This window comes from Thermothielavioides terrestris, chromosome 4 (assembly GCF_000226115.1).
Source record: "Thermothielavioides terrestris NRRL 8126 chromosome 4, complete sequence".
NCBI lineage: Eukaryota > Fungi > Ascomycota > Sordariomycetes > Sordariales > Chaetomiaceae > Thermothielavioides > Thermothielavioides terrestris.
In genome coordinates this window covers 1,975,171-1,998,953 of record NC_016460.1, presented here as the reverse complement: position 1 = coordinate 1,998,953, position 23,783 = coordinate 1,975,171, and the positions used below count along the sequence as shown (strand labels likewise).

The window sequence follows — 23,783 nt, the reverse complement described above, 5'->3', positions numbered from 1 at the left end:
AAGAATGGCATCCTCAGCGCCAAGGTGGGAGTGGTGCCTTTGAGTGCTAACCCTCCTGATGCCACGTCTTATACCCTCTCTCGACATCCATTAACGCCGACCTGACGGGAGAACATAGCGGAGGTGTTCAGAGAAGCCAGGTGCAGCACAACCAAAAAATTCGTACCTTAGTTTCGTGAACTTTGGGAAGGTGGAATAAAGTCGGGGACAGCCAGGAAGGATGAAATACAGTGACGTCAATCAGAGTTAGGGTTAGGGTTATGTATGGCGCTGCTGCCTGGAGTTGAACTCAAGCCAAGCAGGCATCGGTCTCCCATGGAAGTTCGCCCTTGTGCCGTCTTGCTCTCTCATCACCCATTTAAGCCTGGCGCTTCCTAAGCAAGGTATCTCACCGGAAACTGGTCTTTCCTCACTTTCTCGATCGTCTCGATGCTGGGAAGATAGATCCCTTTCATCACACCCTCAGTCCCCACTTTCACAGCTGGCCGTCGCTTCCAGGTCAACGTCAACATGAGCAGCAGAACCAAGCGCGCCAAGTCCCCGGACGTTGACGCGATAGAAGAAGATGAGAAGCAATATGGCAGCGGCCCGCTCACGCTGGAAGAGCTCGATGAACAGTGAGTCTTGTCGCCTTTCATGTTCACCCCAGCCCAGGCCACCCCCCCTTCTGACTCTCCCGTAGGTTCCCCAACCGCCCACGCAACCACTCCAAAACACCGCCCTTCTCCGACCTCTTCCAGTCCCTCTTCAACCCCCTGATAGACTGCAAGCCGAGCACGGCGGGCGCGGCCTCGGCGCCCGCCCGCGCCCGCGCCCGCGCCCGCGCCGGGCCCTCCTTTTCCTCCTCCTCGTCCTCCACCAAGCTATCCTACCACGAGCAGCGCCGGCACATCATCGAGCGCTTCATGGCGCGCTGGCGCGCCGACGTCGGCCCGGACTTCTACCCGGCCATGCGCCTCATCCTGCCGGACAAGGACCGCGACCGCGGCGTCTACGGCCTCAAGGAGAACACCATCGGCAAGCTGCTCGTCAAGGTCATGAAGATTGACCGCAACTCGGAGGACGGCTACGCGCTGATGCACTGGAAGCTGCCCGGCCATGCCGGGGGTGGTGGCGGCAGGTTTGGCGGTGGTGCTGGGGGTGGTGGGGGTGGCGGGAGTAGGGGGAGTGCGGGCGACTTTGCGGGGCGGTGTTTTGAGATCGTGAGCAAGCGGCAGATGAGGACCGAGCCGGGGAATTTTACGATTGGGGAGGTGAATGTGATGCTGGATCGGCTGGCTGGGGCCAGTGGCGAAGCCGAGCAGCTGCCGATATTCGAGGAGTTCTATCAGGGGATGAATGCGGAGGAGCTGATGTGGCTGGTGAGGATTATCCTGAAGGATATGAAAGTCGGCGCGACCGAGCGGACGTTCCTTGGGCTGTGGCATCCCGACGCCGAGGCGCTGTTTAGTGTCTCGTCGAGCTTGAGGCGGGTGTGCTGGGAGCTTTATGACCCCGAGTTCCGGCTGGAGCAGCAGGAGACGGGCGTCACGCTCATGTCGTGCTTCCAGCCGCAGCTGGCGCAGTTCCAGATGACGACCACATTCGCGAAGCTGGTCGCGAACTTGGGCGTCACGGAGGAGAATCCCGAGTTCTGGATCGAGGAGAAGCTGGACGGGGAGAGGATGCAGATGCACATGCAGGAGGACGACAGCGTCCCGGGCGGCTATAGGTTTGCCTTCTGGTCGCGCAAGGCCAAGGACTACACGTACCTGTACGGCAGCGGGCTAGAAGACGACAACTCGGCGCTCACGAGGCATCTCAAGAACGCCTTCCATAGCGGGGTTCGCAACCTGATCCTCGACGGCGAGATGATCACTTGGGACCCCGAGGTCGACAAGATCGTGCCCTTCGGCACCCTCAAGACGGCTGCGCTCGAGCAGCAGAAGAACCCTTTTCAAAACGGCCCGCGGCCGCTGTACCGCGTCTTCGACATCCTCCTGCTCAACGACAAGTCCCTCACAGAATACACCCTCGCCGATCGGCACCGCGCCCTCGAGCGCGCCGTCAAAGGCGAGCCCCGCCGGCTGGAAATCCACCCCTACGAGACCGCCACCTCGGCCGACGCGATCGAGCCGCTCCTCCGCAAAGTGGTCGCCGAGGCCTCCGAGGGCCTGGTCCTCAAGAACCCGCGGTCCCGGTACCAGCTCAACAGCCGCAACAACGACTGGATCAAGGTCAAGCCCGAGTACATGTCCGAGTTCGGCGAGTCGCTTGACTGCGTCGTCATCGGCGGCTACTACGGCTCGGGCCGGCGCGGCGGCACGCTGTCGTCCTTCCTGTGCGGCGTGCGCGTCAGCGAGAACTTCGTCAAGTCCGGCGCGGCGGCCAGCCGCGAGAAGTGCCTCAGCTTCTGCAAGGTCGGCGGCGGCTTCAAGGCGGAGGACTACGGCGAGATCCGGCACCACACGGAGGGCAAGTGGCGCGACTGGGATGCGGCGAACCCGCCGTCCGAGTTCATCGAGCTCGGCGGCGGCGAGCGGCTGCAGTACGAGCGGCCGGACGTGTGGATCCGCCCCAGCGAGTCGGTCGTGCTCTCGGTCAAGGCCGCCTCGTTCGCGCCGTCGGACCAGTTCGCCACCGGCTGGACCCTGCGCTTCCCGCGCTTCCGCAAGCTGCGCCTCGACAAGGCCTGGGACGCCGCCATGGACGTCGACGAGTGCGAGGCCCTGCGCACCAAGGTCAAGCAGGAGGAGAAGGAGCGCAAGGCGATGGAGATGGAGAGCCGCAAGCGCCGGCCGACCAAGAGGCAGAAGCGGGAGCTGGTCATCGCGGGCGCGGCGGACCCGGCGGCGACGGCGGCGACGGCGACGGCGACGGCCGAGTTCCTGGACGTCAAGACACCGCGCAGCGAGCTGTTCCGCGGGCTGGACTTCTGCGTGCTGTCCGAGATGCTCAGGCCGAGGAAGATGACCAAGCCGGAGCTGGAGAAGCTGCTCAAGGAGAACGGCGGCAGGATCCACCAGACGGTGGACAAGGGGTCCGGCATGATCCTCCTGGCGGACAAGAACGTCGTCAAGGTGGCCAGCCTCAAGAAGGCCGGCGACGCCGACATTGTGCGCCCCAAGTGGGTGCTCGACTGTCTGGAGCAGGGCGGCGGCGAGGGCTATCTGCTTCCGTTCGAGGAGGGCCACCTGCTCTTCGCCACCGAGGAGATGAGGCGGGTCGCCGAGGAGAACACGGATCAGTACGGGGACAGCTACGCGCGAGACGTCGGGATCGACGAGCTGAGGGCGATCCTGGACGCGATGGACATGCCCGACGGCGGCGGAGCCGAGTTTGACGTCAGCCAGTTCTTGGACCAGCTGGAGGAGCACGGCAACGGCTTGGAGGACCTCAAGAGCTTCATGTTTAGGAGGTGCCGCATGTACTTTGCGCTTGGGGATGGCGTGCCCGAGACGACAGCGCTCAGGCTGGGCAATTACGTGAAGTTTGGGAGCGGCGAGGTGGCGGACGGTGTGGAGGACGAGAAGATCACTCACGTGGTCGTCGTCGGCGGGGAGCAGGACACGGCGGCTTCGGAAAAGGTGCTGGCGGCGGATGTGAGGTACAGGGTCAGCTCGAGGAGAGCGGTGCCGCGCATTGTCTCGTCGAGGTGGGTCGAGGACTGCTGGAAGGAGGGTACGCTTGTGGACGAGGAGGCGTATGCGCCTAACTAGGTAGCTAACGGCGTCGGGAGGCGCATGACAGTGGGAAATCCGGCGTGATGGTGAAATAAGATACCCTTGGCTCCAGGATGTTGGTGTGTTTCTGATGGAGAACTTGTCTTGGCTGTCCAAGTCTGGAGCTCGCCCGAAACCTGGTGAACGAAGCACCGAAGCATCACCCAAGTCACAAGGAATGTAGCCTCCACAAATGAAAGACCAATCAATCTATTCCCACTCGCCACCACCCCATATTGGAAGCCAGTTTACCTCCCCAACTTAGCCTAGGTAGATAGTTACTTCCCAATCGTCAGAAACAGCCTATCCCCCACATCCCCCAAGCCAGGCTTCAACATGCCTCCCGGGGTCAACTCCTCATCCACCCCGGCCAGCCAGATCTCCACGCCTTCAGGCCACTCAGCCGCGGCCGCCCTCACGCCGGGCGCGGCGCCCAGCACGGACAGCACCATGATGCGCTGGGCGCCCCACTCGCGCAGCGTCTGGATGGCGGCAGCGCAGGTGCCGCCCGTGGCGATGACCGGGTCGAGGATCACGGCGAGGCTCGGCGGCGCCTCAGCCTCAGCGCCGGACACGGCCCCGGACCCGGATGGCCCGGAGATGTGGTTCGGCAGGTTGTTGTAGTACTCGACCGGCTGCAGCGTCGTCGGCTCGCGGAAGAGGCCCAGGTGGTGGACCGGGACGGGGTTGGGCAGGAGGGTTTGGATGGCTGGCGAGCGGGCCGGGGAGGGAAAGTTGGGGGTTGGTGTTAGCTGGGGGTCCTTCTAAGAGGTAGGGAAGAGATCGGGAATGAAGGAGGGTACCTTCAACCATGCCCAGGCCGGAGCGGAGGATGGGCACGAGGGAGATGGTGCTGGGGAGGACTTGGTGGGTTTGGAACTCGAAGCCCAGCGGCGTTTGGTCCTGCGGTAGGCATGTTAACCGGGGGCGCGGTAGTTAGCGGACCCTTTGACTGACGGTTGGGCCCGGGCGGCTGCTAAGGCCCTTGGCGAATGCCTCGCACCCCACGATCAGGGAGATCTCGTGTATGAGCGCCTTCACATCCCGGGCGGGCGTACTCTGGGACCGCAACTGGCTGAGCTTTGCGAGGAGGCAGGGGTGCTGCGAGACGTGGACGTTGGGCGGCAAGTTCGACATGGTAACTACGAGGTCCTCGGCGTGGAGAGGGGAGCTGGAGAGGGGAGCCCGTTTTCCTTTCCTTCCACTCAATGAGTAGTCAACAACAGGAGTCACGGAGGAATCTAGGGCACCTGTGGCTCTTGTCTAGGGAAGGCAGTCGATTATCGTGGCTGGTACCGTCCAGGAACGGTGGAATCCGCCGATGTCTGAGGTCCGGGCTGCTCTTATCCGGCACCGACTTGGAGTGTACGTAAACTAAACTGGCGTCTGCATGAGATCGTGCAGGAGCTTGATTCGCTGCAAGCGGCAGGGACAGGGTAGCAGCAGCAGCATGCCTTCCAGCTTGGCGGGACGAGCAAACTAATTGGGCCCGTTGAACAAACAAACGAATTGGGTCCTCCTCTCTCCACATGAGGAATCTCCAGCGGTGAGCGCAATGTGTCGGCTCTTTCCCTGCTCAGATGGTTCCTGCGCCGCGTGACCCGTGCTGGTCAGGGGAGGAGGCGGAGGCGGGGCAAAGAGCGCTTTGAGGAATGCAGGGCCCACCAGAGATAAGATAAGAACCTGAGTGTGCATTGAACCACATCCAGATGAGATATGCGTCATGTCCGAAGTGGAGCTCCGTATCCGTCAAAATTACGCAGTACACCGATGATGAACCGCCCCACGAGGAAGTCGACGATGAGCATCTGAGCGCATACTCGGCCGCTGAAACAAAAATTGACGGTTTGCATGCGATTGGCACCTCAGAATGTTTAGCGAGAGGCCCCAGGAAGCTGGGCAGAGCGTCGCGCATCGAATCGGGAACAGCGGAGTGCTACGCCGGGGGGACGGACGCTGAACTGCCGCGGTGTTGCACGGCATCTGGAGTGGCGTCATGTCCGGACAGGAGCCGCATCCAAGCGCCAACGCCCAACGCGAACTTCGCGGCTCGACAGCGTCAAGGGAGTACGATGTGCCGGAGACCTTCCGTAATCTCGACGACTCCTTGCCACCCGTTAGCCTCCCCCTTCCGCAAGATGCCTCAACGCTCCCTCATGGTCAGCCGCGCCGCTCCCGCTCCCGCTCCCGGCCGGCCTCGACCGCGTCCCAAGCCAACTACGATGTTCCGGACAGTTACGCCAACCTGGATGAGACGGCCGCCGTCTCGCCGGTGCAGAACCCGTACGAGGAGCCAATCTTCCGCTTCCAAAGCCTAGAGCAAGTTCGCAGCCGGGAGCAGGGGTATATCCGGGAGCAAGAGCGGCAAAGAAGGCAGTCTCTCGCTGAAGGCCGGCCACCAGAGCCAGAGAAGGCAGGAGAGGCCAAGCGCGGCGTCTCCCGGCTCCTAACACAGTTCTACACCGTCTCCTACCTGACCTTCTTCTCCATTCTCGGCACCCTCGCCCGCCTCGGCCTCCAGGCCCTGACCAACTACCCCGGCACACCCATCATCTTCCCCTCCATCTGGCCCAACTTTGTCGGCTGCCTGATCATGGGCTATCTCTCCGAAGACCGCATGCTCTTCAGCGAGGCCGACGACCAATCCCCTCCTCCCCTGCCACCGACCCACGACAGCGACGAAGACGCCGCCGCCGCCATCGCTGCCGCGAAAAAAGCCCACGCCGCCCTCAAGAAAACCATCCCCCTCTACATCGGCCTCGCCACCGGCTTCTGCGGCTCGCTGACCTCCTTCTCCGCCTTCATCCGCGACACCTTCCTAGCCCTCTCCAACGACCTCCCCGCATCCGCGGCCGATCCCGCGCCCCGAAACGACGGCTACTCCGTCCTGGCGATCCTCGCTGTGCCCCTGACGACCCTCTCGCTCTCCCTCACGGGACTCTTCCTGGGCGCGCACCTAGCCATCGCGCTCGCCCCATTCACCCCGCCGCTGCCGCGCGCCCTGCTCGGCCCCGCCGACCGCCTCGTCGCGCTGCTCGCCTGGCCCGCCTGGCTCGGCGCCGCGCTGCTCGCCGCGTTCCCGCCCGCCGGCCACGCCGACTGGCGCGGCAAGGCCGTCTTCGCCCTGGTGTTCGCGCCGCTCGGCTGCCTGGCCCGCTTCTACGCCAGCCTGCGGCTGAACGGCCGCGTCGCGGCCTTCCCCCTGGGCACCTTCGCGGTGAATGTGGTGGGGACGGGGGTCCTCGCTATGGCGTGGGACCTGGCGCACTCGGGGGCTGTGGGGGCGGCGTCCGGTGGTGGTGGGGGGTTGGTGGTGGGCTGTCAGGTGCTGGCCGGCGTGCAGGATGGGTTCTGCGGGTGTCTGACGACGGTGTCGACGTGGGTGGCCGAGCTGGCGTCGCTGCGGCGGCGGCATGCGTATGTCTACGGCGGGGCGAGCGTGCTGGTCGGGCTGGCCGTCGCGGTGGCCGTCATGGGCGGGCTGAGGTGGAGCGGAGGATTTGAACGGGCAGCATGTGGGTAAGGGGAAAAGGCAGAAGGGAACGTGAAGATATACCTGGCTCAATACAGCGGAGTGGTTTTTCCTGTGAAGTGCAGACGCTGCTGGTGTGTACAAAATATACAAATACACGCACAAATACTCGGTGTAACACCTGCATACAAACCCGCTGGTCCCGTTGCAGGGAAAAGTTCCGCTGAGGGAAAAGTCTACTCCTTATCCGTCCCGCTGAAACTCGGACCTTCCTCGTTCCACCGCAACTCACCAGGCCACCGCCCCAACCGCCCGCCGAACTTCACTCTTTCGAGCTCGATCCCTTCCTCCCGGCTACCCTGAAAGAGCGTGCGTCCTCGCTTGAAAATATGGATCTCTGGCTTCCTTCGCTGGGTCTACTTCCCCGCACCCACCGTCCGGCCGAGCTCGACGCAGTTGCAGACGACGGGGACCCGCACATCGAGCAGTGATCGCTCTCCGCTGCCGTTTGTTGGTGGGCAACCGCACCCGAACCGTCTGGTGGCTGCGGCTGCGGCTGCGGCTGCGGCTGCGTGTTGTGGGGTGTGTAGTAGCTGTCGCCGGGCGTATCGGATGTGAATGAGTCTGTGTGAGGCTGTGAGCGGGAATAGGAGTTCCTGAGGTAGCTGGTCGGAGGCTGGTGAATATGCCACTGCGAGACATAGGAGTGGCCGCTTTCAAGTTGACTGCGTGAATGAGGCTGTATCTGCTGATATTTCTGTGATTCTCGCTGGTAGCCGTCGCTAGGACGGTCGAGGGGTGGCGAGCGTGACTGCTTGTCGCGGAAGTACTGCCCATGGGGCAGATCGGGCGGTCTTCGCCGGACCTGCAGGCGGTAGGCATGTTGATTGAGTTGAGAGAGATGTTCTTCACTCTCTTCCTGTGAATTTCGCCGGTAAACATCGGTAGCGCGGCCAAGGGGCAGCGAGCGCGACTGCAGGTCTCGCGTATACAGCCCATGTAGATCAGGTGGACGTTGCTGGGACTGCGTGTCTAGCGATAAGGCATAGAGATCCCGATGGTTATACCACTGTATCTCCGCATCCTCTTCCCAAGTCTCCGGGGACTGGGAATCGCGAGATTGAGTACCGTGGGAGGAAGGGACCCTCGAGTCCGATTCGGCCGTGACGGGTGATGATGCGGCACGCATGCTCGGTGACCTGCCGTCATCGGGCCCTTGATCTTCAGTCTCGTCATCATCGGTTGACTCCGGGTCGTCTGCCACTGGTCTTCCGCCTCCCGCATCGCTGACTGTGTGGGCGGCCGCGATGCTCCTAGAAGTGGCCTGACCTTCGGCCAATGCCAATTGGTGCTGTTCCGCGATAGCTCCTGGAAATTCTATCTCCACTTCGTTGAGGTCTACGTGGAGGCGGAGGAAATCTTCACCGGTCGCTGGAATGCAGTCCTCGAGCACAACAAGCGGCAGACGCAGCTGCGAGTGTTGGATGCTTCCGCAGGGGAGAAGGCCTGTGGCCATGATGAGAAGGGCGTCGGAGGCCAAGTCCACAAAGACGTCGAGATTCCATACTCCGGGGCCTGCGAGCAGCCCGAGCCCTCCTTGGCTGGCCCCCAAGTTATACAGGCCGTCGTATCTCAAATCCTTGGTGGGTTCACCATGCCGGTTCACAGCGAACCAGTCTTTGAGGCGGCGTCGGGGCGAAGTCGCGACGAAAAAGGTCCAGTTCACCATGAGGCATAACTCGACGCTCCCGTGCTCCGTAACTTCGAAAGAATACGGTAGCGGGCCGTTCTGCGCCTGTTAGTGAAAGCCCTATGTCTATCACCGACAGTAGGAGCAGCCAGCAACACTCGTAGCCAGGCATGCGCCAGATGATAACTCACTCGAAAGAAGACCAGCTGAGGAGGTTCCCACTGACAGCTTACTCCCTCGCCGTGGAGCCTTCGCTGAATGAAGATGCCGTGACCATCATCGAGCCATCGACGGACTTTGATCCGCTCGCTCCAGTTCTCCATGGATGCGCGGCGCGTGTGGCTGCGCAGGGTTCGCCGGCGGTCGGCCATTATGCGCTGGTCACACACGAAAACCGCTGGCGACCGGGAAGTGTAGAACAACGGCCTGGAGAGGTCAGTTCAGGGATGTCCGATGTCCATGAGGCCTCGGAAAATACCAAGTACCAGCTGCAGGTTCGTCTGCTTCGCCTCTGATGCAAGAATGCGGAAAGAGCCCTTGGGTATGGCTCACCGTCTAATGGAAGATACCTGGGCAGAGGGGGAAGGAAGGAGCGAGCCAGCCTCATCAACATACGGGGTCCTTGTATTATTCCTACAGGTAGGCCCGAACTTCATTATCAAATGGAAGGCACGACAGTACCTATGCCCTATCTTCCTGGTTGTAACAACGGCAACTACCTCTAGGTACATCCCGAGACACCATCTATAGCCCCCTGCACGAGGCATCCTGAGAATGGCTCACGTGAGCTCGAAGGCTTGGGGGCTCGTGTTCATGACAATATCCCGCGTACGGCGAGTGTCGGGATGGCTGGAGTCAATGATCTTTTGACAAACATTCGGCGCCAACACAGGTTTGCAGGTATGTACAGTACAGTACCTTGAGGCAGTGCAAGGGTTAACTCCCCAAGGCTGCGGTGGCCCTCTCATGAGGAAAGCTGTCTTATCCGCGGCGCTAGAGTCAAAGTGCAGCGTTCTAATGAAGTCTCAGGATGGACTGCTTGTGCAGGCAGCACCATCCCGTTGATTCTCCAGCGCTCGCCGCTCGGGGTTACGTAGCCCAGTGGGCGGCCGTCGAGAATCCACTAGCTGCTTTGCATGATCCCGAAGCTCCCTCAATGAGTTCATCTCGGATTGTCCTGGGTGGCCTCAATCAACCCTGCGGTAGATCTTGACGGAAGTGCGCCCTTGTACAGCCCAATACTAACAGAGCGGAAGGAACAATGCTGCAGTCATCTGCCATATCGGCGGTTCTGGAACAAATGAGGATGACCCCTTGCACAGTTCAGTTGGTATCGGAATCGGCCTAGCACAGTACACGAAATACGGTACGCTACGTGCGAGGGGCGAAGAGTCGGAAAATTTCGCATGCCCGCGGTTTAACCGGTCTTAGGTGCAATGACTCACCCCACCTTCCCCAAATCTCAAGCTGAACTTTGCGTGAACAGGGCCCGACCGGACATCCTTCGATTTCAGTGACTCGGCGTTGCAAGACCAACCACTATCCACTTTACGGTCGAAATGGGCGCGCCTCGAAAACCGATCGTCCCTGTGCCGGGCAAGGAGAACATCCTCATTACTAGCGCGTTGCCCTATGTCAACAACGTGCCTCACCTTGGCAACATCATCGGCAGTGTTCTGGTACTTGCTTTTCACACTCTCCTCTCATCCCACTTCGGGCTCGACCCCACGACCGACCCCTGTTCCCGCCAGTTCAGGGGACGACGGCTCGAGAATTCCAGTCGCTAACCAGCCCTCCACAGTCTGCAGACGTTTTCGCCAGGTTTTGCCGGGCGAGGGGCCTCCCGACGATCTACGTCTGCGGCTCGGACCAGTACGGCACCGCGACAGAGACAAAGGCCCTCTCGGAGGGGGTGGATCCAGCTACCCTGTGCGCCAAGTATCACGCGATCCACAAGGAGATTTACGACTGGTTCAGAATCGATTTCGATGTCTTTGGCCGCACTCCCACACCGGAGCACACCGCCATCGTCCAGGATATCTTCTCTCGCCTCTGGAAGAACGGCTTCATCGAGCAGCGCGAGACCACCCAGGCCTACTGCCCGACCCACTCGTCCTTCCTGGCCGACCGCTATGTCGAGGGCGAATGCAGCATCTGCCACGACAAGGGTGCCCGCGGCGACCAGGTTTGATTTCTCCGCACCAGTTTTGCTGCGTCCGTGGTCGCTAATTCATTTATTTGCCAGTGCGACGCATGCGGCAACCTCCTGGATCCCCTAGAGCCGGACAGGGATGCGTCCGGGAACCAGGAAACCAAGGCGACCGGCTGGCTCATCAACCCCCGCTGCAAGCTCGACGGGACAACGCCTGAAAGGCGCCAGACCAAGCATCTCTACCTCCGCCTGGACGCTCTGCAGGAAGAGATTAAACCATGGCTGGCTTCGGTTGAGAAGGGCTGGAGCGCAAACTGCGTCTCCATCACCCATTCGTGGTTGGATCAGGGCCTCAAGCCCCGCGGCATCACCCGAGATCTCAAGTGGGGTGTCCCGAGTATGTTGACTACCGCCCGGCCCTGCTGTTCAATCGAGTGAAGTGAGGAACCGGCCTAACCGTGTACCGTGCAGTCCCCACCGGGCTTGACGGCCTGTCCGACGAGGATTATGCCCAGAAGGTGTTCTACGTCTGGTTCGATGCTTGCAGTATGTCACACCATCCGGCTGAAGAGTCATCGTCCAGGATGTTTTGACGTTGCTGACTCGTGCAGTTGGATACCCCTCGATCACCAAGACATTCACCGATGCCGGCAACCCCGATGGCACGAACTGGGAAAAGTGGTGGAAGAACCCGGACGACGTCTCTCTCTATCAGTTCATGGGGAAAGACAATGTCCCGTAAGTACTCCAACCCTCCTGCGCAATCAGACGGCCTCTGACCATTGAAAATACAGGTTCCATACCATCATCTTCCCGGCCTCCCAGATCGGCACGGGCGAAAACTGGACCAAGGTCAAGCATTTGTCCACAACAGAGTACCTGAACTATGAGGGCGGCAAATTCAGCAAGTCTAAGGGCGTCGGTGTGTTCGGCAACAATGCCCGCGATACCGGCATTGATCCCGATATCTGGAGATATTACCTCCTGTCGAGGCGGCCCGAGACCAGCGACTCGGAATTCAAGTGGGAGTGAGTCGAGGCCCACCCATGTTCATTACGGCCGTCGGCTCAGGTGGCTGACTGTTCTAAGGGACTTCATCGATGTCAACAACAACGACTTGCTCAAGAACCTCGGCAATCTGTGCCAGCGTGTCATCAAGTTCTGCCAGGCAAAGATGGAGGGGGTGGTGCCCGAGCACGACCTTTCTCCGTTCCCGGCCCTTCAGCAACACAAGGAGGAGGTGAACAAACAGCTCCGACAGTACAACGCAGAGCTCAAGGGTCTGAAGTTGAGAGCGGCGTTGTCCACTGTTATGAGGTATGCTCTTTCTCGCGACTTTCGCAGATATCGCCGAACGCAGAGCTAAACGATAACGCAGCATTTCTGCCATGGGCAACAAGCTTTTGCAGGATAACAAGCTCAACAACCAGCTCCTTGCCGAAGAACCCGACCGCTGCCGTGCTGTCATCGGCCTTGCCCTCAACCACATCCACCTATTGGCTAATATTCTCTCCCCTTACATGCCCGAAAAGGCGCAGTCCATTCTCCGGCAATTGGGAGTCGCGCGGGCGGGTGAAGAGGTCCCAGCGCACATTCCGGACACATGGGAGGCCAACGCTCTCAAGCCGGGCCAGGCTATTGGGGAGCCTGAGCTGCTGTTTACCAATATCCCCGCCGCCAAGATCGAGGAGTGGCGCGAGGCGTTCGGCGGCGAGGAGCTCCGCAAGCAGAAGCAGCTGGAGGCCGAGAAGGCGGCGGCAAAGAAGGCGGCGAAAGAGCGGGAGAAGGAGAGGAAGAAGCAGAGAAAGGCGGAAAAGGCGGCTCAGGAGGCCGCCACACTCGCTATTCGGCCTGCCGATGCTCGCCCGGCTGCCGAAGTGGCGGCAGATCCAAGCGAGCCGGCCCAGCCGGTTGTCAATTAAGACGTGTTGAGGGGCGCGAGGCACTGGCGCAAAGCGTAGAGGGGCAGTCGGCTTGTGTTTAGACTAGACTTCTACGGCAGCGTGCAATTTTGATGCCGTGGTGTGTTCCTTGACATGGTTTGCCTCCAGGCTTGATTGAGCAACTGCTTCGATGTCTCTCATTTCTAGAGATGCAGCGACGACGGAGTGGGCTCAGTGGAGTCGCCTGTGACGCTCGGACAGAACCCTTCAAGCAGAATACAAGAGACATTCGGCGGGAATGGCGCATGGTGACCGGATGTCTGGCCACAGGCTACGGGTGTTGAGCACAAAGTTGCCCAGCCCGCCTAGAACAGGAGCCGCCTAGACATATGTGGAAGCCGATGTTTTGCCGCAAAGCGCTTTCGCTAATTTGGAATAATCGGGCGGGATTCGCCTAGAGTTCATGACTTACAAAATACCTACAACACACAAGCAGCGCTGAGCAGCATTAAATCAAACATGGCATCACCGGCCTTCCCCACGCCGCTGCCGCAGTCTCCCCGCTCTGACATCCTCGAATGGCGCTTCCCCAAGCCGTACCACAACCTGACGCTCACGGGGCGGTCGCGGGCGGCGTGGCACACGTCATTCGTGATCCCGCAGCTCAACCTGCTGCTCGACGCCGGCCTGGTGGTCAACAACCTGCGGCCCAAGCACATCTTCCTCACGCACGGCCACAGCGACCACACGCTGCTGACGCCCGCCTTCGTCAAGCGCAGCGACCCGCCCGACATATTCTGCCCTGCCGAGATGAAGGACGCCCTCGACGGCTTCATCAACGCCAAGACGATGCTGAGCGAAGGAGGCGGCATCTGGCCCCCCGAGAGCAAGTCGCCCTACCTCGTTTACGAGTCCGAATCTGAGCCCGAGCCCGAGTCCGAGTCCGAGCCGGCAGGAGGCGGCGAAGCACAACAAAACAACGCTAAAACTCCTCCTCCCACTTCAACCGACCCCAGCGCCACCGCCACCAAACCACCACCACCACTCCACCCCCTCCTCCGCACGCACACCACCCACGGCCTGCACCCAGGCACCACCGTAACCCTGCGCCACCTCTCCCCACCGCCAACCTACACCGCGACCGCCTTCGCGTGCGACCACACGGTGCCGTGCCTAGGCTACCTGTTCAGCGCGGTGACGCCGAAGCTGCAGCCGCAGTACCGGGGCCTGCCGGGGGCCGAGCTGCGGCGGCTGCGCGAGGAGGAGGGGGTGGCGATCACGGCGCCGGCGGCGGCGCCCGTGCTGGCGTTCCTGGGCGACGGCACGGCGGCGACGCTGCGCGACCGGCCCGAGACCGTCGGGCTGGACCGCGGCGTCGCGGTCGTCGTCACCGAGTGCAGCTTCCTGTGGGAGGAGCACCGCGCGCAGGCCGAGCGCACCAGGCACACCCTCTGGTCGGACCTCGAGCCGGTTGTGCGGCGCTGGCCGCGCACGGTGTTTGTGCTGGTGCATTTTAGTTTGCGGTACTCGGATGAGGAGATCAGGAGGTTTTTTAGGGGGAGGGAGGGGCTCGGGAATGTGGTTGTTTGGGTTGATGGGAGGGGGGATGGGGAGGGGGAGGGGAAACGGGAGGAGGGGAGAGGGGTGTAGTTTAAGTTGGAGCAGGAGAAGGGTTGGAATCACTGCACAGGAGCGGCTAGATTGAAGCTATTTATCACGATGTGAGCGCTCAACAGAAGATCTGTTCAATCGTGGCTGTTGAACATGTTGAATTGTGGAGAGGACTGCAGAAGAGAGGGCACCGGCCTGGTGGGTCCTAATCTCGGTATGCCGTCCCGGGGCGTCGGGCCGGGGCCCTAGTTATCCTGGCCCCGGTTCTGACAAGAGGGAGAAGGAGGGATGGAGGCTGCATTGGACCCAAAGTCAAAATGTTGACGGATAGAGATAAGGGGATTTGAAGTCTGTATTCCTCGTCATCAACCTCCCTCGGTAGGTGCAACACGAGCCAGCGACATGTAGTGTACGGAATACGGCAGCTGGGACCCGCGGAGGTGAAGTGGAGTGGTGGGTGGGCAAGGAACACCTTGGCTCGAGCGTCCTTGGCCTTGTTCCATTTGATGACGCGGCATGTACCCGCAGTACCTCCCCTGGCAAGTGTTACATTGCGTAGCACTCAGCACTTGCTAGCACTGCCGGTTTTACCTTTCGCAACCTACCTCATGGCATGGTAGCTACCTATCCGACTCACGACATGGTAGCTATCCGACTCACGACATGTTATCATCTCGTCGGCAATCAAGCTCGGACCTGGACGGCGACCAGTTCGGCAAGCCGGCGGTGTCGCTGTCCCTCTTAGAGCACCGGTCCGGTACCGGCCCCGAATCTCTTGACAACGTCATCCTCCCAAGACGGGCAAGCCCTGGCAGATGGAGGTGTACCATCGTCTCGTGGGCGGCCAGGAGGCTGCGCCTCTCCCGCCGAGGCCTCTTGGTGTGTTTTAAGTACCTGGCCCCCGTGATCGCCGCCGTGCTGGTTCTGGTGCCCATCTTCGCGCCATCCTACCTGCACCCGCCAGCACACTACCGCGAGCTGGAGGCGAGATGTCGCGGCGACGCGGCGGAGCCCGGGTGCGCAAACCCGTCCAACGAGAAAGTTTTCATTGCCATCAGCCTGTATGATCGAGGGGGCCATCTGGCGGGAGGGCCGTGGGGGAAGGCCCTGCTGAACCTGATCCACCTCATCGGGCCCAGCAATGCGTATCTCAGCATCTACGAAAACGACAGCGGGCCCGAGGCCGCGGCGGCCCTGGAGGAGCTGCAGCGCCAAGTGCCGTGCAACCACTCCATTGTCAACGACCCGCACGTCGACATGCGCCTCATCCCCAACGTGACCATGCCCGACGGCACGCAGCGGACGAAGCGGATAGCCTACCTGTCCGAGGTGCGGAACCGGGCACTGCGGCCGCTGGACAGGGTCGGCGGGGAGCACGATGGCATCGTGCCGTTCGACAAGATCCTCTTCCTCAACGACATCGCCTTCCGCCCCGTCGACGCCGCCCACCTGCTGTTCAGCACGAACATCGGGCCGGACGGCCGGACCCGCTACCTGTCGGCCTGCGCGCTCGACTACCGGACCATGTTCCTCTTCTATGACCTCTACGCCCAGCGGGATGCCGACGGCTACTCCAACGGCCTGCCGTTCTACCCGATCTTCACCGGCGCCGGCCGGGGCCTCTCGCGGGCCGACATGCGCCGCCAGACCGACGCCGTCCGCGTGCGCTCCTGCTGGGGCGGCATGGTGGCCATGCAGGCGCGCTACGTCCAGCACCTCGGCCGGGAGCTGCCGCGGCCGGACTTCCAGCAGATCGGCGCGCACGTCATCGACCCGGCCCGGCCGCGCAACGTCTCGGCGCCGGTGCGCTTCCGCCACGAGCCCGACCTGTTCGTCGACGCGTGCGAGTGCTGCCTGTTCCTCGCGGACGTGGCGCAGGTCGCGCGCCGCGCGGTGGGCGCCCCGGACGACGGCGACACCAACACCGACCTCGCCGAGTCCACGGCGACGCTCGTGAACCCCTACGTGCGCGTGGCGTACGACTGGGGCGTGCTGGCGCGGGAGCGCGTCGCGCGGCGCTGGGAGCGGCTGCTCGGCGTCGTGCACGCCGTCGTCACGCCGCTGGTCGGCCTGCCGCGGCACAACCCCTACCGCGCGGTGCGCGAGGGCGAGCCGTTCGTCGAGGAGGTCTGGAGCAGCGAGCGGCAGCGCTGGGAGCTGGAGCGCCGCGTCGGCCGCAACGGCCTGTTCTGTCTGGTGCGCCAGTTCCAGACCATCACGCCTGGCGAGCGGCAAGGGGACCAGAATTGGGAGGACAACGACATACCGCCGGGGCAGACGCTGGACTTTCCGACGTGACCTGATGGGGTTTTTTCTTGGATGGGCTGGGTCTTTCCATAGCGGGGTTCAAAAATTGCAAGTCAGTAGTCGACAGGCAGCCCAACTCGGAGGATGGGCGAACAGACGAGAAACATGGACGTTCATCACTAACTGTCATGAATGATTTCAATCAGACCAGGACAAGGCAGAAAGCAAAAAAAGAAACATTTGGATTAGGCTGCCTTGCTTCTAATCAATAGCTGGCTGTTGTGATTAGCCAAAATGATGTTGATTAGTGCGTCTTTGATATTTCTCTGCAGCTCTCTCGCTCCTCTTTTCGCTTGTTTCCTTGCTGGCCCCATCCAGATGCAAATTCGACGGAGGCTACATTACCTCTTCTCAAACGGAGGATCACGCTTCAGGAAGCTCTAGAAGAAGACAATGACGTGATTCAAAATCTGTCGTACCCAGAGAAGAGAGCTATCTTCCATGTCTACCTCGACAGTCACCAAGCTCAGATTGCCAAAAAGGTTTCGCGCCATCTCAACATCCCCTTGGCATCATTTCCGCTTGGAGAAATCAAAGATTGGAGCCACGGCAGCTTTAACGCCATCCGGCTGCGGTCTGCCAAGTTGGACTGTGCCGCGCTCGACGAGTTCGGCCGGCTCGTGATGCCGTACTGGCACCGCGACGCCCAGACGTTCGTGGCGGACAAGGTTCGGCAGCAGGGCCGAGTGCGAGGCGATGCTGCGCAGCTTGCTTGCTGCGGCGTCGTCGGAGGCGAAATAGTGGCATTAAGTAGATGTAGAGCAGCGGGAGCGTGTACTCATGGAGCAAAGGATAATTACTGCCATAAACTTGCTTTTCCTTTTCCATTCCAACCTGAAACCTGATTTCTTCTAAATGCCAAGCAAGCCTTCTCTCTCTCAGTGGATCAGTGTATCTATGCTCAGAGTTGCCCATCCGCAATCGAACTCCGCTCTCGTGCTGCAGTGCATACAGAACCAAGAAATGCTATAGTTCAGGACCCGCTCAACGCCGTGCTCGATATTGACCCAAGCCACCCAACCAGGCAAAGACACCGCCGTTCATGCAATGAGTATACCGTATGTAGTGTAAACCGCCAACCGCCGTCGCCAAACGAACGAGCGAGACATCACCCAGACAGACACGATCCGCCACGCCGCGACACCTCTCTTCTCTCTCAAACCTCCTCCTCATCTGCCTCCTCGGCCGGTAGAGACCCCCTGTACACCATCTCCAGGACCCAGCGCTCGCCGAAATCGACGCCCCGCCGCATCCTCGTGCCCGCCTTCTTCCACACGGCCTGGCCGAGCCCCATGTCGACGAGGAACAGCTTCCACTCGAGGACGGCATCGTCGCACAGGGGCCCGCCGCCGCCGCCGCCGCCCAGGCCGCCGGCACCGGCGCCGGCGCCGTCGGCGCCCGCCAGGACCGTCTTGTCCCCGTCGTCGTTGTCGGCCGCGACCAGCGCCTCGAGCAGGCCGCGCTTGGGGGCGCCGACGGCGACGACGTAGCGCGGCTTGACGTACAGGCGGGCGCCGTCGACGACGCTGACGGCGCCCGAGGAGGGGTCGATGCCGCTGGGGACGTCGAGGGAGAGGACGAAGGCCTCGTTGCGGTTGGCCCACTCGATCAGCTCGTAGACGGTGGCCTGGTCGGCGTTGCGGAGCTCGTCGAAGGAGATGGCGAGGCCGAGCAGGGCGTCGACGATGAGCGCGACCGGCGGCGCGGGGGCGCTCAGCGACGACGAGGTGCGCGGCGTGTCGATGGTCAGCGTCGGGATGCTAATCTTGCGCAGGTGCTCGAAGAAGTCCGTCTTGGTGAAGACGCGCCCGCCCAGGTTGCGGTACAGCCGCACCTGCTGCTGCACGTCCTCGAGCAGGTCGCGCTCGCCGCGCTCGAGCCCCGCCACGCACACCAGCACGTTGACGCCCTTGTTGCGCAGGTGCCGCGCCGCCGCCACCGCCCGGCTGCCGGACTTGTTGTTGCCCGCCAGGACGACCACGGCGGGTGGTGGCGGGGACGCGCCCGTGGCCGGGTCGACGCTGCCGGCGAGGCGGACCTTGATGGCCGGGTCCGCGAGCGCGGTGAGCGTCACCTCGGCGATGCCGCGCCCGGCGTTTTCCGTCATCATCTCCTCCGTCAGGCCGATCTCGTTGTGAGCAATGTTCTCGAGGTTCAGCATCTGCAGCGCCGAGACCGTCTCGATACGGCGGTTCGACGGCAGCACGTAGAGGCCTTGGGCCGCGGCCGGCGTCGGGAGCTGTTTCCTCTTGTCAGCGGTCGCAGGGCGCGACGAGAGTCGACTGCTCGGCCGACTCCCCCTGACGGGCTGGGCGCGGTAGTGGCTTACACCAGAGTTGACTCGGCTCGGGCCGGACGCCGTCCTGGCCATCTCGTTGGCTTTTCGTGACTGCGATCGCCGCCCGGCCGTGCCCTTGCTCTCGCCCCGGCGCGAGCTCTGTCTGCTGCCCATGCCCAGGTCCCGGCCGCTCAGCCGTTCACTGTTGTTCGGAAGCCCATCGTCCGCCTCGCTATTCCAGAAGTCATTGGGCGTCTCCTTTGACGTCGGCCTATCCTTGGTTGCCTTATGTATCGTTGAGGGCATATCTAGCACGTTTTCCGAGTAGTGCAGGTTCTTCCCGCCGCCCGTCCCCGGTTTGGGACGAGGCAGCCGGTTATGCGACACCAAGCGCTCGGCCTCGTCGATCAGGTCGTCCTTCCTCATCTGCGCGAACAGGTTCTGCTTGTCGAACTTGGCCAGGCCGCCCTCAAAGTCGAAGTCGCCCATCTCCTGAACGTCGGTAACATCCTCGGAGGCCCATCCGCTGTCGACGGCATGCCGGCCTTTGCCATTCCGCTTGAGCGAGTCAAACGGCTGGAAGGATGCCGTGCTCTGCAGAATAGGCGTCTGCCGCCAGCCCTTCCCTCTGCCCGCCGTCTTGGCCGAAGGAGCCGGAGATGCGTCGTCCTGCTCCCGTGTTGGCGGTTTCGCGTTCCGGGCCTTCCGCACCCGCCGGGTCTTCTGCTGGCCGACAACCTCCCCGAAGTCGAGAGGCGCCTCAGCATCCTCCACTTCCTGGGCGGCTTCGGCGGTTGCACTATCGCCCCTAAGCTTCAGCCCCTTGAAGTTCGCGGCGACCGCACTCGTTGGCGTGACCTCCCGGGACGTGCTCGCGACTTGAACGGTGGGGTGGACTACTGGGGCCGGGCCAGTAGTCGTGCTTAGACCAGGGAGCGAACTGAGCTCGGGCGCGCGACTCGGTGGAGGTACTGCGGAGGGTGGCTTGCCGACTGCTACAATCGCAGGGTCCACGAACGTAGGCCTCGGCGGCTGCTGGGCAACAGCTGGTGCAGGTGGAGGCGGGGCAGAATTTGACGGGGCCGCGACAGGCACGGCATTCGGCGGAGGGACGGTCGGGACCTGGGTCACGTCGGCGATGTCTTTCGAGGGGATCGTCAAGCGCGGCTTCCACTCGTTGGTGTCGAGCATCCAGACTGGTCACCGGAGAACATGTCAGCAAAGGTGATCTATTCCGACCAGACGCGCCAGGCGCCAGCGCACATGCTCGGCCACCTGGAAAGACGAACGAACGAACCATTGCTGAGGGTCAGGCCGGCGCCGGCTTCAACATCGCTGATGGTTCCCTTGAGGCGCCTTGGTGGAACGCCGTGCAGCGTCACCACCATCTGCAAGCCGACAAATTCGGCGGCCATGGCGACGGACTCAAGGGGACTCTGACTTTGGGCTGGGGCAACTGGAACTGCGCGCGAGGCGGAACTCGGCTGGAGACGAGCCGGGCTCGAAAGATCGAAGTTTGTTCGCTGCGAATGCCGGCGCCCTGTGCGAAGTGCTCAGAGCTGTAGTGCTCAGTCGGGGTCGGGGGGGTTTTCGCAGAGGAGGATGGGATGAAGCGGCCGTGGCAGTCGCAGGGGCAGTTGTCACTTTGGGACTATCATGGCTCGCAGCTTCTGGCTTTTGCTTATCGATACCACTGCCCCAGCGGTTACGGGGTAGTTGCCAAGACTCAAAGCGACCTTCCTCGGGAAGATGGCGTCACAGTGCGGCGGTGAAACTCAATTCACTGCCCTATTCACTTCACTGCCGCCGCCCGGGTTATCCAAGCCCGCCTCTCCTCTCTGGTAAGACGCATGACGGCAATATCTTCACCCCGTCACAAACTACAGACCTTTGGTGAGACGAGCTAAGTTGGCAGGGAGATCTCTGGTAATGAAGTCGTTCTCACGTGGGGTTCGGTTGTCAAACCAGGGTCTTCACTGTGCAGATAATCCCCGGGCCGTAATTGAAGCGCACCTGGACAGGGTCGTCCACCGCCTGCGTGTTCTTCAAATACGCAGTAAGCAGCGCATGCTCCTCGTTCTATACACAGGCTCCTGAGGCAATTCCCGGCGGATTTCCATCACCAATCGCACCCCCACACCGTGCCGTTCCTGTCTACCTGTCCCGCCCGTGAGCAACAGCTGCCTGCGAAATAGGAGGATGAGAAGAGATAATGGTACACACAAAAAAACACCGTGACGGCGCCGCCCTGACGCCGAACCACAAGTACCTAACACCGTAATCATGCAAGCCCAGAACCGAGGTAGACGTAGGCAGGGACTGCGTGTCATGTCATCAACCGTACGCCGCCATGGCCTCCTCCTCATCGTCATCAACCACCGTCACTGGCTGCCGAGCAGACCCCGCCGCTGGTTGCGGCGCCGGCTGTGTGACCACGTAGTTCGCGATCGACCCCGCCGCCTTCTTCTTGACGGCCGCCTCGGCGCTGTAGAGTTTGTTGTAGAAGTCGACCACGCGCGGATGGGCCATGACCCGGGCCTTGTGGAAGTTCAGCACCTGCAGGCCCTCCTGCGTCGTGGCGCGGCTGAGCGCGACGTAGGCCTGCCCCTTCTCGAACACCTTGCCGAGATCGACCTTGACGCGCTCCAGCGTCTGGCCCTGGGCCTTGTGGATCGACAGCGCCCACGCCAGGATCAGGGGAAGCTGCTTGCGCGACGCCTGCACCTCGCCGGTGGGCAGCTCCACCCTCCAGTCCTCCGGGAGACAGAGGATGGTCCGCTGCGACCCGTCGACGGCGTGGAAGCGCACCATCGGGTACTCCTTGTTGTCCGCCTTGGCGCCTTCGGCGAGGAGGTTGGTGAAGGCGCGGACTCGCTTCTTCGCGTCCGACTCCTCGCCGAACCTGTCGGCACTGCCCTTCAGCTCAAAGGTAGTTTCGTCCATGAATCCCACCACGGTACCCAGGGAACCGTTGACGAGCGTCTCGTCCATATTCTTGATTAACATAACTTGGGCGCCCTTCTTCAGCTCAATGGCCTGAGGCGCCATCATGTTTGCCAGCAGTTTATCTCGGACCTTGGGATCGCCGCCGTCCACGGCTTCATAGCGATACAACTTCCCGGTTAGAGCCTGGAGTCGCCTCTGGTTTGAGGAGTCAACCTCCTGCCTTGTCGGGAACCTGGTGTAAGCAGGAAAGCCGTTAGCTTTGCGACTCGCCTACAAAGAGCGAGGGGGAGGGTGAAGGTGAAGGAGGGCTGGGAGGTGCTTGGGGGGGGGGGGGGGGGGGGTGTTCTAACAGTTCGGTAACTTCAAGCCCATCGTCGAAGCGCAACGGCCTGCTGAGAGCCTGGAAGTTTCGGACAGTCTGGTCGCTGATCCTACCCAAACGCATCTCGTTGAGCATGCTAGCAAACTCTGCAGAATTGTCAGCATACAATGATATGGCACATCATTTCCCATGCAACATTCAAAGACCTACCGGGATCCCGCTGACGGAAGACTTCTGTCAAACCGATGGTGTGATCGATGGACATGCTCCATGTTGCCGCGTCGAATGCGAACTTGGACTCTCTCTGCTTACCGCCTTCCGGCACGGGCGGCAGCTGGAAAAAATCTCCAGTGATGACCAGCTGAATGCCGCCCCAAGGCCGTCCGTTGTTCCGGATAATCCTGCCGATCTGTGACAGCTTGTCGAAGAGTTCGCCATCGACCATGGAGATTTCATCGATGATCAAAACTTTTGTTTTGAGCCACCGCGTCTTCGCCTTTGGGTTACGCCTGATCTTCTTGACCAGCGTATTGACGTCCTCCTTCCCGAGACCGATGCCCGCAAAGCTGTGCAGAGTCATGCCGCCGATATTGCACGCGGCCAAGCCCGTGGAGGCTGTGACGGCCACCTTTTCCGGGTCTCTGGCGTGCTTCTTTTTGAGTTCCTGAATGATAGCACGCATCAGGACCGACTTTCCGGTACCGGCCGGACCGGTGAAGAAGACGCTACGGCCCTCATCGACGACCAGGCTCTTGACGTGCCGCTGCTCGCTGCTTAGCGTGATGGCTGACGTCTTTGCCGCGTGCGACTTGACGGCCTCGTGCATGTCCTCCAAGGAAGCGTCCGCTTTCCCAGAATCTTTGAGTTGCGTCTTGAGCTGCTTCTTTTGCGCCTTCACCGCGCTGGCCGTGGTATCCCAGAGCAATGCAGCGTTTTGTTTGGGCGCAGGCGTGGCGGCAGCGGTAGCCGCTGCAGCGTCGTCGTCCTGGGCAGCACTGCGGCGCGACCACGTTTTTGGAAGCTCTCGCCTTCTCTTAGCTTCCGTCGGAGCCGGTTTATCGCCGTCCGGTGAGACACGCTTGGCGGTTTTCCGCGGCGGTGGCTCGGTTTGGGGAGGCGGCTGCTGATAATGGGAAGGAGATGACTGTGACCAGGAGAGAACACTGGTGGGGCTTGTCGGAGGGGGTTCATGGTGTTCCTTGGCGACTGATTGCGACTGTGGCTGAGGCAGCGTCGGCAGGGCAGAGATGGGCGGGGAGTCGAAGTCGGGGTCGTCGCTGAAATCGCTTTCGCAGACATACACCGAGCATGAAGCCGAATTGTTCGCGAACGATGCATTGACTGGAACGCGGCGAGAGTCATCCACTAGGTCGACCAATTCGGGCTCTTCCCGAAACGAGTCCGAATTGCTGCTGCAGAGC

The 23,783-nt window shown here is 61.6% G+C and overlaps 8 protein-coding genes across 8 annotated transcripts; 5 read left to right on the top strand and 3 right to left on the bottom strand.

Moving 5' to 3' along the window:
• Nucleotides 1–438: 438 nt before the first annotated feature.
• Nucleotides 439–3,698, top strand: THITE_2080045 (uncharacterized protein; the record flags this gene model as incomplete). The annotated part of the gene is made up of 2 exons (XM_003655386.1): nt 439–617; nt 683–3,698. Exons 1-2 carry the CDS (start codon nt 511–513, stop codon nt 3,696–3,698), a joined length of 3,123 nt encoding a protein of 1,040 aa, XP_003655434.1. The 5' UTR covers nt 439–510.
• Nucleotides 3,699–3,838: 140 nt separating this feature from the next.
• THITE_2119116 (uncharacterized protein) lies at nt 3,839–5,037 on the bottom strand. Its single transcript, XM_003655385.1, has 4 exons — nt 4,952–5,037; nt 4,659–4,894; nt 4,505–4,604; nt 3,839–4,410 (listed from the first exon to the last, which is right to left on the bottom strand). Exons 2-4 carry the CDS (start codon nt 4,836–4,838, stop codon nt 3,980–3,982), a joined length of 711 nt encoding a protein of 236 aa, XP_003655433.1. The 5' UTR covers nt 4,839–4,894; nt 4,952–5,037; the 3' UTR covers nt 3,839–3,979.
• Nucleotides 5,038–5,449: 412 nt separating this feature from the next.
• THITE_2119114 (uncharacterized protein) lies at nt 5,450–7,474 on the top strand. The gene has a single exon (XM_003655384.1). It carries the CDS (start codon nt 5,698–5,700, stop codon nt 7,222–7,224), a length of 1,527 nt encoding a protein of 508 aa, XP_003655432.1. The 5' UTR covers nt 5,450–5,697; the 3' UTR covers nt 7,225–7,474.
• Nucleotides 7,410–9,234, bottom strand: THITE_155749 (uncharacterized protein; the record flags this gene model as incomplete). The annotated part of the gene is made up of 3 exons (XM_003655383.1): nt 7,410–7,532; nt 7,604–8,962; nt 9,097–9,234. 3 exons carry the CDS (start codon nt 9,232–9,234, stop codon nt 7,410–7,412), a joined length of 1,620 nt encoding a protein of 539 aa, XP_003655431.1.
• A 1,095-nt stretch (nt 9,235–10,329) lies between these two features.
• On the top strand, nt 10,330–12,966 carry THITE_2119108 (uncharacterized protein). Its single transcript, XM_003655382.1, has 8 exons — nt 10,330–10,542; nt 10,665–11,048; nt 11,109–11,412; nt 11,487–11,561; nt 11,627–11,753; nt 11,810–12,043; nt 12,105–12,332; nt 12,394–12,966. Exons 1-8 carry the CDS (start codon nt 10,423–10,425, stop codon nt 12,935–12,937), a joined length of 2,016 nt encoding a protein of 671 aa, XP_003655430.1. The 5' UTR covers nt 10,330–10,422; the 3' UTR covers nt 12,938–12,966.
• A 466-nt stretch (nt 12,967–13,432) lies between these two features.
• Nucleotides 13,433–14,524, top strand: THITE_15187 (uncharacterized protein; the record flags this gene model as incomplete). Its single annotated transcript, XM_003655381.1, has 2 exons — nt 13,433–13,788; nt 13,915–14,524. Coding segments are annotated over 2 exons (966 nt in total), but the record flags the coding sequence as incomplete, so codon positions are not given.
• Nucleotides 14,525–15,074: 550 nt separating this feature from the next.
• THITE_2119106 (glycosyltransferase family 69 protein) lies at nt 15,075–17,032 on the top strand. Its single transcript, XM_003655380.1, has one exon. The coding sequence runs from the start codon at nt 15,173–15,175 to the stop codon at nt 16,805–16,807; it is 1,635 nt and encodes a 544-aa protein (XP_003655428.1). The 5' UTR covers nt 15,075–15,172; the 3' UTR covers nt 16,808–17,032.
• Nucleotides 17,033–17,614: 582 nt separating this feature from the next.
• THITE_2080037 (uncharacterized protein) lies at nt 17,615–20,509 on the bottom strand (the record flags this gene model as incomplete). The annotated part of the gene is made up of 3 exons (XM_003655379.1): nt 17,615–19,055; nt 19,410–20,290; nt 20,392–20,509. The coding sequence occupies 3 exons, from the start codon at nt 20,507–20,509 to the stop codon at nt 17,973–17,975; spliced, it is 2,082 nt and encodes a 693-aa protein (XP_003655427.1). The 3' UTR covers nt 17,615–17,972.
• Between the last annotated feature and the right edge of the window lie 3,274 nt (nt 20,510–23,783).